Raw genomic sequence first — 13617 nt, forward strand, 5'->3', positions numbered from 1 at the left:
TGGCAGTATAACTTGCTCATAACACAACTCTGTAATGTTCATACATGGGCCATATAAATCTGAAATATGACTTTGGAAAAGTGTTTAGGAGTGAAAGCATGCATTGTTATGTAAATACACATTTCATACTGCAAGTTATTTAAATAGAAAAGCAAGTCATGAACAGCTACAGCTAGTTATGAGAATATTAACTTTGTGAGAAAGTGATGTGCTAACCAGGGTCCTAAGAGAACTGGAGCAAATTAACATCATTAATAGGTGCATCTTGCCAGGCTGAAGCACTAATCATCCAACCCACACCACCTTTTTTAAACCCCCCTATTACTTACCAAAGCTATTTACACAAACATTCAGATCCAGCAATTGTTAAAGTGTACCAGGGAGTGGAAAAGAGAAAACAGGCGATAGGAAAAAACTCTGCAAGACCACATTGTTACTGCAAAGTTTTTAAAGAGCTGATCCAGAATGTTACTGCTCTGTTAAAGTTCATTTGAGGAACCTGATATTTTATTTGGCTAAGTCCTGTGTTGCCACTAGACTACAGACAGGCTAAAACCTTCAGAAATGGACCCTATTAAAGATTTATTGTGGCCAGAGTTGGACAGTGATCTAGCAATTCCCCGGCCACGTTTTAACACCGCGTTATCAGTGTTCGTATAAGGACTTCATTTGCTCTAAAGTATATTTCTATTTGCCTAATATGCCAGAGATAGATAGATATACTGTATGCTCAGGTAAAATTTTCCTTGCTATTCTTGTTCAAAATCCGATGACATACAGGACATTGACTGACCATTATTCAACTAATCAAGTCAGGGGGAAAAAACTCAAGCAGACTGGAGGGTTTATACACGAGATTCATGGGAGCCATTTAGGAGAATAGGAAAGGATCCTGCTTTTAAATAGGTTGGTCATTAAAATTCTTTATCTGCTAAGCGGTCGTTTAGCCCCCCAAAACTTCTCTTCACTCACCAGCCAAAAGACCATATACAAACAGTGTGGCACTATGGAGCGATGTGCTGGAGGCATGTGAAAGACATTGGATTCCTATGCGACCGTATCTGCCATAATAGGCATGGGCCAAGGGATTTACTGTGCCTTCTCTTTAATAAATGTGACCAAACACGGTACATGTCAATGCGCCTGAGGACGCTCTCACCACCACACGCAGACTCACACGAACTCGGAGGCAACAGACATAATACACAAATACAAACTTACAAAGTCACACAAATACAAATGTATAAACATGCACAAAAGACAAAGAATAAGTGAAGACACAACCTTACAACCAGTTTAACTTCTCACTTTAGGTCAATTTTAACTCAATTCCTTAATATAACTTATCTCAGGCTTCTCAAACTTAGCTTGAATTCTAATCTAATTGATGACTCAAGTAAACTTTCATTAATAACTTTGCACCATAGATAACCCCTGAAAGTCCCTCTTGCCTTTGACAACTTGATATTTAATGGAAGGCTGTTCCATAGTAGGACACCAATATAAAAAAAGCTTCTGGCACCATTATTTACTTACTGAGAACACAGTTTACACAGAAAAAAGTGAACAAAATATTTTCATATGATGTAAAGTCATTAAGTTTATGAACATTGAAAAAGAAGAGGACTGTTTAGAGAATGGAAAGAATGCTATCAAACTTTTTGGTACTAAAAAATCCTACACCTGACCAGCTGCCAGATACATAAAAATATGTTTTCTTCAACCACAGATGCCCACTTAAAGCTATTCCATAAACACTGACTAAGTATTTTACTGCGTGGCTCTGTTGGAAATCTTATTGTTTCACATTCTTCCATGGCGGGATAACATGTACTTTGCTAAGCAGTGGCCTACAAATCTGATTTGCCTGCAGCTGATCCCAGATGTTGGCCCAGCATTAAGATTAGCCTCGGACCCCGCAGCCCCCAACGTCTCCCACTATCTGCACAACTAGTTAACTCACAAATGCTGCAAACAACTTTCCATAAATACGGAAGAGAGAGAGAAAAACCCCCTGAAATATCCCAGGTCTGATCTTCAAGTTTCCTCTCAACAAGACGCCTTGTAAAACACCTTTAAGCAGCTTGTATGGATGCCACATTTCGGGGGGCTGTGCTCAGATTTTCAAATAATGGCAGACGTCTGCCAAATTTTGCTGTTCTCCTGAGCCAGAACCCATTATGGGTACCAGCAACCAGTGAGTTCTTTTGTTTCCATCCATTTCATGACAGATTTCAGTCAGCACAGCAACAGAGAGGGTCCTTCTGAAGCTGCGATTAGTGAGTTTATCTTCACTGAAATGACTGAAAATGTCCCAGAAGGATGGACCACAATAGCACAATGTAGAGGAACACAGCCTGCCATGATACGTGGAAGTCAGTCAATGATTCATTCACAGAACAAGTTTAAAAAAGCTGAGAACTGAGCACATTTGTCTGATCATAAGTCATGTCAGTTATCTATTCTGCTCATGATGAAGTGTCTGTAGGGCACAGTGGCTGCTGCAGGGATCTGAATGGGCTTTCATATAAATACCAAATATGACAATACAACATATTTTTTGACAAACACATAGCTTAAATCCTTGTCTGGCAGAATAATACTTTTACAGACTGAAGGCTTAGGGTGATAAATCCTCCACATTAATTTTTTCTCTCTGTGTTACATGGTGATTTGGAGTAGAACTAGTCAAATACGGCAGTACAGTAAGATAAAGGCAGACATTAACATGTTAAGATGAATGTCTGTGGTTGAAAATGGGTCATGGTAGACAGCAGACTTGGAGACATGTCTGCACCATCCACCTTCAACATTTCCTGCCAGATAGCGCCTGGGAGAACCATTTCCCCCCACTGTCTCAGCCGAGGCCTCAAAAATGTGAGAAAATGCTTCTGGGTAATTTGGCCTGTGCTATGATTATGGGGTTTTTGATATTTTACCCCAAATCCCTCTTTCTGTCTCTTACCGACATTGTACTGAAATGTCTTGTCAAAATATTTTGGAATTGTTGTCAGGGCTCTAAATATGGACTCCTTGTGAAGCGTACAAAAAGGGATCGAATGCTAATTAGTATGTTCGCTTGTTGGGCAACTTTGTCCATGTGGCACAAACCTCTGAATACTATATGAAGCAAGAAAATCTTAACAAAGCATGAAGAAAAAATATACTTTTTTTGTTACATGAATTAATGATCTAAAAATAATGTGTTAGCACAGTTTTTAAATAATGTATGCTTGTAATGAAAAAGTTACCTAAAACTGGCTAGGAAATGGATATAACACTCAAACGTGTTTTTATGTAGAAGCATCTAACATTTTTCAAAAACAAGACACTCCATGCAACATTGTCCCAATTCTCACCAAAGCCTGTGCACAGTCAAAAATACACAGCATTATGAACAGTCACATGGTCAGTACAGGAATGAAACAGAACCACCCTCAGACCATGACGGCCGTGCCAGAGCAGCTCGGGGAAACATATACTTAACTGGGATACCATGTGATTTGGCTGCAACGAGGATACGCATGTACTCCTTTAACTGCACATTAACTGGCCTCTATGCAATAACAAGTTAACCTTTTATCTGGCTATAACAAGCTCTACCGCCGTATCCAAATAAACAGAGGATGCTGTTCAATCAAACCCGCTGAAAGGACTTCTGGGGAATAGGTCAAAAAACACCCATTTTGCAAGCTAAAAACTCCCGAATGTTTAGGTTATTGTGCCACACAAAAAGAGCACTGTGCACACTATGAAATCAGTTCATTGTTGACATTGCTGTTAGTTTATGAAAATATTCTTTTTCAGCTCGGTTTTGCTGGCTGATTACAAAATATGTTTCTAGCTTTGCTAAAATTCAACAGTGTCCGTGTAAGGACACATTACACGGTGCTCAGTCCTCAACCAGAAACACCAGATTATGGATGATAAAGTTTAACAAGTTGAAAGTGGTACGAGTTCTGACATAAACAACTGATTTTGGAACACTATAAACTGAAACATAATACTGTAAGGCCAGCATAAAATCATCTTTCAAACATTTCAAGATGGTATCAGCCGCCCTCACAGCTCAAAACTCCCACCGCGGTCTTACCTGAGTCGGTGGCTGTAATCAGCAGGATGTATTTCCCCTGAGCCTCGCGGTCCAGAGTCTGGGTCAGGCTAAGCTGACCGCTGGATGACAGGCTGAACGTGCCCTCATCATTCCCACCACTGAGCATGTAGCTTAGCTGGCCGTTGGCACCTTGGTCATCGTCTCTGGCAACAACCTGGAAAACACAGAAACAAGCTTCTTAGAGATTCTGAGGATTAAACTTCTTCTTGTACAAGAAATGTGTTTTTCATTTGCCGCAGTAGAACAACAGTGTGTCTGGAATAAATAGAAGAACTGGAGAGTTAGAGGGATTACTTTGCAGATGAAGATTTTAAAAACCTATATTAAGCATATAAAACACAAGGCATTGTTGTAGAGTAAATTAAACTACTTAAAATGGGTAAAATTAGCTCTCTCGCAGCCAGCTACATCATTAAATTGGTGTTTACGTGTTAATGCATCAGCAATAATAATCCAATAATATAATAAATTGTAACACAACACTGACATTTTGCATCCTTAAAGAGTACTTTTACTTTTATACTTTAAGTACATGTTGCTGATAATACTCAAATACTTTTACTGGTAAAAAAGCATTTTTAAATTGCTTCTTTTACATAAGTAAACGTTTTGTGTACTCCTTCCAGCACTGATTGGCAGCATCACATCTTATAGAAGTACAAACTTCATATCACATCATTTTTGTTCTGATAAAGATTTTTTTCCTTATCTCAAAGGACAGCGTGAGGATGTAAGATAAAATATGTTTGATGAAGATTGAAAAGCTCTTACCAGCAAATTATAGTTTAAATATAAAAAGTAAAAACACTATTGCAGAATGGGCACTTTAAGACTTTTATCATTATTTATATAAAATCATTGGATTATTATTATTGATGCATTAAAGTGTAATAATTTTTTATGTTGCAGCTTGTCGAGACTTTTAACTACTTTGCATACTGTTGGGTAGTTAAATCTATAACAATGCATCATTTCCTAGTTGATGATCACATTTTACATTTAAAATCTGAATCTGTGATATAACAAGAAATAAATAAAAGTAGGGGACTAAAAAGTGCAACATTTCCCTATGTAAGATAGTGGCATAGAAGTATAAAATAGCATAAAATGAAAATACTTAAAGCAAGACTGTAACTTCTGAAAAAGACACATTCTTCTTCTTAATGAAAAGTTTAATCTATAAGCAATAAAACACACTAGTGGAGCATTCTTTCTAGCCAGCTCAAAGAACTCATTTAACACAACCCAATATAGCTGGGAGTAAACCAGTATAACCAACATCCTCACTGAGTCTTTCCAATGGAACAGCTAAGGGTTAATTACCATCACGGTGCTGAGCGGCACCATGAAGGTAATTGTTGAGGGAAGGAAGATCATTACTTATTCACTTTGTCTAATCAGGCTTTCCGAAGGAATCCATAAAAAGAAAACCAGAAAGGCACAAATGCCTCTACTCTAGGCTGCTGTGGGGATTAAGGACTGACATTCATTTAATGGTTTCTGAGTATGAAACTATTAGTCAGTCTGATTTTTCCCCTCATGCTGCAGCATTAAACTACCACACCTCACTGGTGTACCCAAATGCTTTGTGGGCTCCCCAGCTCTCCTTGCCGTGCATGACGCAGACAGGCATAGCCAGGTTAGCGTACAGATGTGTGTTCTTGTGTGGCAAAACCCACAACGTCTGGACCCCTTCCCACCACATAACTGTACCCTCATTTCCTCACAAGGTACACAAGCGAAAGAAAATGGAATTGCCCCGTCGCTGGAAATCAGTCCTTTCCCTCCATTTTTTATACATGGCTCATTTAGTCATCAGAGTGGTTGGGATGTTAATTGCCTTGTCATGCAATTTAACCGAGTTTCATATTTCAGTGAAATCCTATAAAGCCCTAATTGTGCAGAGCAAATTGCAGTCATATATCATTTCTTTATCATTTCAGTCAGGTATTTGTCATGGCATTTAGCAAAGAAAGACCACCGTGGTAAGTGGTTTAGTGCACTGATACCACTCACATACCTGTACTTATTAAGTTAGTATTACTACAAATTTAGTTAAGGCATTAGCTTAAGTTCTTAGAACTGTCATTCAAAACACTGCCTTCTTTTCACTCAGGAAGTCCTGTCTGTGAATGTTAATGTCCTAACTGCTTCAATTTTAATGAATGTCTTGACAAGAGAAAAAACAAATACACTTACCTGCAGAATGTTTTTTGGTAGGTTCTCCAAGTTCTCCTGAACATTGACAGTGTAAGGAGAGAGCTCAAACACAGGTGAGCAGTCATTGATGTCCAACAACACAATGTTGACAGTTGCACGGTCCACCCTGGGGCTGCTGCCTCGGTCGGCGGCTTGGACCACCAGCGAATAAGATGAACGTGCTTCACGGTCCAGCTGCTTGGCCACTGAAATCACCCCTGTTACTGAATCAATCCTGAAATCAGAGTTGGTGTTGCCTCCTGAGATAGAAAACCGGATCTGCCCGTTGGTGCCCTCGTCTGCATCGCTGGCGAACACCTGGATAACATCAGTCCCAGTCAAGGTGTTCTCCTCAATCTCAATGTCGTAGATATTCTGTGAGAAGCTTGGCGTGTTGTCGTTGACATCCAGAACCATCATAGTCACATCCATTGTCGAGGAAAGAGGGGGTTCGCCTTTATCTATAGCTACGACTGTGAGGGTGTAGTTGGAAAGCTCCTCACGGTCGAGTTCCCCAACCAACCTGACGTCTCCATCGATTGTACCGATGCTGAACTTGTTACCAAAAGGTCCTCTGAGGGAGTACTCAACGTAGCTGTTGGGTCCACTGTCAGCATCTGTGGCCTGGGCAGTGAACACGACCGTGTCCACCGGCGTGTTCTCCTGAATGTAGGTCATCTTCTGAGAGGTGAAAGTCGGCGGGCAGTCGTTGACATCCAGAAGAATGACCGACACCTGGGAAGTGCTGGTGAAGCGGGACATGGGAGGCGGAGCCAGGTCGTTGACTGTGATTACCAGGTTGTAGAAGGATTGGGTTTCTCTGTCCAAGGCCTTCTTGGTTTGGAGCACTCCTTCCTTGGTGATGACAAAGTGGCCCTGGGGATCACCAGATGCAATTTTGTAGAGGAGCTGGGCATTTGGGCCTGGAAAACATGCCAAGAGGGAATCAGAAGACAATAATAATGATAACTAAATTATTTCAAAGTTAGATTTCTTTTACGGTGACCTTTTAAAGCTATACTGGGTAACTACACATGTTAGTTAGTTTCAATGCCAATGGGATGAGACAAATTGAAAATTTTGATCTTCAGCACCCACAAATTCTTATTTAATTAATAGATTGATAGTTTTGTCCACAAAATGTCAGAAAATAGCCTTTGTTACCTGAGTCAGGCTGTTTTTTGAACAAAAAATCTTGTCTAGTGACACACACAGTGCCAAAAAGGAATTAATCTACAAGGAACTATTTAGTATGACCTTGAATTAAAAAAATAACCAGATAACAAACAGACAGTATGGTATAGCAGAGGTCAAATATTGATATTTTTGACTAGCATCCATTGTTCCAGATGTGATTCTGTATGTGTCTGAATTAGGCACTTATATTCAGTATCAGCATCCATTTCCACAAATTGTGCATGTGCAACAGCTGGTTGATACTCTTGTCCTCCAAGTTGACGATCCATTCATGTAGCATGACAGATTGCTATCAAAAGAGAAACACCACTGCAAACCACTTCCTAAACTGATAGTGCCATTTTGAAAAATCCCTCACAATTGAAACATTTCTTTAAAAGCGATAACTACAGTGTGACCGAGTGGATGGACGCAGTAAACTATCTAATCTTGAAATCTGGCCTAATCCGCAGCCCTCCCCTGGAACTCGGGGTTAAAATGAGCTTAAATTGAGCGTCTGTAATTCAACTCAACGGGGTATTCATGTGGAAAGCATCGGCACCTTCCCACACTCCAGTGTGTATTTACAGTACACAAGTAATCCCTTATCAAAAGCTTGAGTGCTACTTCCATCCGAGTTTAGGCTACGCCGTCTAGAGACAAAGTCTGCAGGTCGGGGGTCAGGGTTTAGGAAGTGCTAACAATGGCAATGTTTTATTTTGACAGTGGAAAGAGGCAACTATATATCTGAGAGGACGACGCGGTCAGATTATGTGGACAGTGGAGAAAGAAGCCTGACTCTGGTTGAGAACTGCAGTGTATTTCCCAGGAATGTAGGTCACAATAACCACATTAAACCTGGGTGAAGCGGTAATTACAGCAGAGAAGAGTAGCGGTGACTGTTCAAATACCACACGGCACTTCACAAACACAAAACCCACCACCTGAAACGCAAAAATAACTCAAGCTACTTAATCATACGGTGAAGATATATTTCATCAACTCATTCATGCATGACGCAAAATAAAAATGAAAAATAAAATGTAGGTTTGAGAGCTTCTGTGTAACCAACTGTCATAACAAAATGACAGGCCTACATTAAATTAAGCTTCTATGGCTAACTCACACTTGATTTACACAGTACAAAGTACATTACTGCTTAAAACATTCTCACAGAACTGTTTTCTTTAAATAGATTGACATGTCTGGGATACTTGAGCAGGGTTTAACTTGATCTAACTGGGATTTAACTATAATTTATATAGCATTTATATGGCATATTTTTCTCGAACTAATAAAATTTATCTTGAATGTTTCTGATATTGTGTATTGTTAAAAAACATTTCTTACTGGTGGTATGAAATGATCATCTGAAATACCTGATTTCAGATGATCAGAGAGTCAAATCAGTGCCAAAATTGCTACATGTAAATGTGGTTGTGTTTCTGATTTTGTCTGAAGAGTGATGTTTAATGATACCAAATTGTCAACTAACCTTACAGTTAAATAAAAATATGATAATGTTAAACAGTATAAATATAATAAAACTTCAAGTAGTGAATAGATAAGTACATGACTTTAAGCAGGTACTTTTCTGATAAAATGTAATTATTACACAAATGATAAAAAATAAGAAAACAAGCCATGAGCAATCCAATAGTTGAATAGTGTATCTCCTATATATAGGTATTGCAGCCTGATCAATGTATCACTTGATACTGGTTTATCACACACACACACACACACACACACATATATATATATATATATATACAATATACATATCAGTATCAGCATATATATGAGCAGCAAAAATAAACTGCAGTTAATGAATGTTTTACAGGTTACATTTTTTTTAACCTATATTTGACCAGTTTTTATTCTTTAATTTTTCTTTGTTTTCAGTTGTGTTTAGTGTTCAAAATGTGTTGTTATCTTGTAATTATGGCAACCAAATAATAAAAATGTTTGAGGGAGCCCTTCCAAAAATATTTCTTTGGGTTATGTTATCATGTTAAAAGCAAATATGGTCCATTTCATCATTATCATATTATTTTTAACACTCAAATATTAATATTAGCATTGACTAAAAAAAAATTAAACATTGTTTCAACTCAAGTATTTATCTTTTATTAAATTCCATCTCCCAAGTAATTTCCCACATGTACATACCATCATCAGCATCACTGGCCCCAACAGTGACAATACTGGATCCAGGCGGCAGACTCTCTGAGACAGACGTGCTGTACACGGTGGTGTTAAAGATGGGGGGGTTGTCGTTCACATCCAGGACATTGAAATACACTCTGACTGTGCTGGCCTGCCCCCCACCATCCAAGGCCTTTGCTGTCAGAATATAGTACTGCTGAGTCTCGTAGTCCAGCGGACGCGTCACATTGAAAACTCCTGTCACTGGGTTCAAGAGGAATGTCTCGTCCTCGTTGTCCTCTTCCAGTGAGTAGGTGACCTCTCCGTTCACCCCTGAGTCAGAGTCGCTGGCCAGGATCGCCGCCACGATGGAGCCTGCGAGAGTCAGACGGGTTGTAACACAGAGGCGAGAAGTTAGACTTTACTGCCCTATAGAACAAAATTACTTTAATATATCTGCAGGGGGTTATTAGGGCTGTTTGTTAATTCCAGTGACTCAGTGATTGCTCTGCCAGTTGCTAAAAAAAATATATATTTTTTTAACTCACTTGGCCTGTACTGTTTTGGAACCAAAACTCCTCCATTCATTGGTGTTTGATCCGATGACTTAGGGATGAAGATAATGCCACAACTGAGCAAACAGCTAATTATTAAGTGTTTTTATTGGTACTTTACATGATCATATCTTAATTACATCCTCACTGCACATTCTTCTTTGATTTTGAAACTTTTTTCTCTTTTTTTGTGGTTGAAGCAGTGAGGGGGATAAAGAAGCTGTGCCAGACAGTTGTCAGTATTATTGTAAATCCTGCAGGTTGCTGATAGATTTCCATATAAATCAAACATCAGTTACTGTCCCTTTGACCTATTAAAGTCTTAATTTTTCCCTTAAGGAAGATACAGAGGATCTGGGAGAGCTACAATGGTTACATAAAAATGTAAAAAGAAATGTAAAAAGAAACAAAATACTTTTATAAACTGCTACAAAGAAGCAGCTCCTAATAATCTGAGGCTCTTGATGACCTTAACAGAGCTGTCTAAATTCAGTCTAAGGGCTTTTGCAGAAGACAAAACATTGCCTGTCTGAGTCTACAATCTTCTACTCTATGTCTAAATTGTATGCATTTTTGTTTGCAATGGCTGCTTTCTTGAGTGACACTAAGACCTTACCCGGTGCCATGTCTTCGGGGATATCAAACGAATATGTTGCACGAGAGAACATGGGCATGTGGTCGTTGACGTCCTTGACGGTGATGTTCAGCCTCATGTCAGACGACTGTTTTCCATCATCTGCACGCACCAGAAGGGAATATTTTGAACGGCGCTCCCGATCCAGCTTCTTGGTGGCAATCAGATCACCGGATTCAGGGTCAATCCGAAAGCTGTCATCTGCCCCACTGATGATGGTGTACGTCACAAGAGCATTGGGACCCTGAGGTGAAGACAGAAAATGTTATTTTTTACTTTATATTGACTTTTTGTTTTTTACTTGACTTGCAAATATAGTAACGTGAACTCAAGTAAATTTTCACAATTAAATCTACATGTTTACGGCACAAAACCAGAAACTTAACATTAAGCAGAATTGTGGAGTCAACATTTGTGTTTACATGTTCATTGTTTCAAATTGACTGAGTTCATCTCAGGCAGCAAACCAAACCAAATTTTAAGTCAATATTTGCTAGCTACGTTTTCTAGAACACTGTTCCAACTCTCTCTCTCTCAGGATTGAGAGGGAAAAAGGGGTCAGTAGGTTAGATGTACTTTGCTGATCTTTGTCTCAAATGTGAGTTCTCAGGCCACGAAGAGGAAGCGCATCGTGATTACAAGCATCAAAGCAACTCTATTTGGTACGAAATCAGATTGTTTACCATGCATGTTAGCGTGTCATGTCTCCAGATCAAACTACCTACTTGTCTAGCATGAATGAAACCCTTCACAGTGACTCTTTCACGACGACACACCATAAAGGAAAGGAAAAGATCACATAATTAAGTTGGAGATATCAACATAAGAAGACAAAGGAGAAAACGGATGTAAAGGGATTATACCCAGCGGACCTGCACAAACATGAGACAAACTCCAACCTTTATGAATGCCCTTGATGAGAAAAAAGCTCTACACTCTGCACAAACAAGCTAACAAGAGAATGTTGAAAATCAAACAGGTGAAATGCAAGCTCTAAAATACAAACTAAAAGGGAAAAGAGAAAACTTTATTAAATTCATTAGAGACACACTGCAAAAAATCTCCATCTCATCAAGTCTAGTCTAGTATTAAGCCCTAAAAGTCTTTAAAATAAAAAAAAATCCGTAAACCAGTTTCCAATTATAAATCAACTTGTTTGCAGAATTTAAAGAAATTAGTGTCAGTATCTTGAAAGAAGACAGTATAAGGCAAATGGCTGCGCAAGTATAACAGAAAATGATTTGATTCTTCAAAATTCTTTAAAAAATGTAATTTGTATGGGACAGAGGTTGAGATTATGTCACTAAATTGGTAGATTTCTTCACTTGTTTGAGAAAAAATGACTTTTAGCACTTAAGGAGATAAAAAATGCTTGGTATAATGTAGATTTTAGCAGCTCAGTAACTCTAAACACTTCCTTTAACCTCTGAAATCTGTCAAAAACACAAACTACTGTTCCACCACTTAAATCACATTATCTATAATAAAATGTATCTTTCGTAAGGCTTATCAAGAAGAGGACAGGTCACACTAGACAAAGAAACACAGACGCTGAATAGCAATGTTCTAGTGAGACTCACTTTGTCTTTGAACTTTTGGGGGCTATAGTGTTCCTCTATAAATGCAACTAATAGATCCCCTGTTACCTTGGACAAGTACAAGCGCCATGACACATGTGATAGCTATAGCAAGAGGCTTTGGAATCGGAGAGGAGGGCTGAATGTGATATGACAACTGAATGAGCCTGACGACAGAGCTTGACAATTATATTTGTGCCGGGGACAATAAGAGATCAGACAACTGTCTCACTCTGTGTCTTCTGCCAAAAAGAAAAAGCAACATCAAAAAGCTACTGCTATTCAGTGAGATGAAGCTCTGGTTACAGCTGGCTAAGAGCTGAGCTAAAAGAGACTATTTCAGCTATGCTTGATGTTTGAGTGATGCTTTTTGATCCTGCCAGGACAATGTAAAGGCTTATATAGAGAGCTGTTGCATTAAGCTGTTGCTGTATCTGCATATTGACACATTTACTGCCTTGGTGGACAATGGTGCTCACAAGACAAACTATATTTTACATAAACTGTATGCATGCAGTAATGTTGAAGGGTAACATTAGCTGGTGGAAGGTAATGTGTTGGCTGTTTGTTGTGATACAAAGAGGCACGCTGTCTCTCACCTCTCACTTAATCTGTAGCTTTCAGGCATGTATTTGCTGAGCACCTAAGTTACATTTTCAACTCTTCCCGAACAATTAGTTTTCTGTGGGAACACAAGCTTTAGGACACATAAAGTTAAACTGTTTTCAACTGTCTGTTGTTGTGAGTTCGTTGCTGCTCAGCATCTTTGCCCCTCCGACACTAGTGCTTCTTTGTGTAAAAGGTGTCCAATGAAAATGATTGACATCCCACTGCCTCTTGTCTTTGTTGCTGCATGTTTAAAGCTGCACTAATTAAAAAAAAGAAAAGAAAAAAGGATTATGTGTAATGTCAAATGGGTTGCTTGTAGTGTCAACTCCACAGATTACTATTACCTGACTCTGGAGTTCCTCTCTGCTCCAAGGAATGATTTAGCATCATTGGGCTCATTGTTTTGGTTCACTCTCACTGCTCTCATTAGTATCGTTTCCAGAAGGTACAAAGTTAGCAACCAGCTGGTGAAAATAGTGGAGCATTTAAGTTAAAGATAATTATTTCCTTTAGGAGTTGGTGGAGACCGAAACAGAGCTAAAAAGTTGAGGGAATATTGGACTTTCCTTTGCCAGGCGGCAGAACACAACTCCAAATTAATGCTAA

At 39.0% G+C, this 13617-nt stretch overlaps 1 protein-coding gene across 1 annotated transcript in view; it reads right to left on the minus strand.

The window, feature by feature from the left end:
• Positions 1 to 13617, minus strand: part of LOC122880138 (protocadherin Fat 4) — a 109258-nt gene that overhangs the window by 35605 nt on the left and 60036 nt on the right. The window contains exons 3-6 of the mRNA XM_044204945.1: positions 10808 to 11069; positions 9662 to 10012; positions 6314 to 7236; positions 4094 to 4268 (exon numbers count right to left, since the gene is read on the minus strand). Of these exons, the coding sequence (XP_044060880.1) occupies positions 4094 to 4268; positions 6314 to 7236; positions 9662 to 10012; positions 10808 to 11069 (1711 nt within the window). The remainder of the gene's footprint in view (positions 1 to 4093; positions 4269 to 6313; positions 7237 to 9661; positions 10013 to 10807; positions 11070 to 13617) is intronic.

Source organism: Siniperca chuatsi, linkage group LG8 (assembly GCF_020085105.1).
Source record: "Siniperca chuatsi isolate FFG_IHB_CAS linkage group LG8, ASM2008510v1, whole genome shotgun sequence".
Taxonomy (NCBI): Eukaryota; Metazoa; Chordata; class Actinopteri; order Centrarchiformes; family Sinipercidae; genus Siniperca; species Siniperca chuatsi.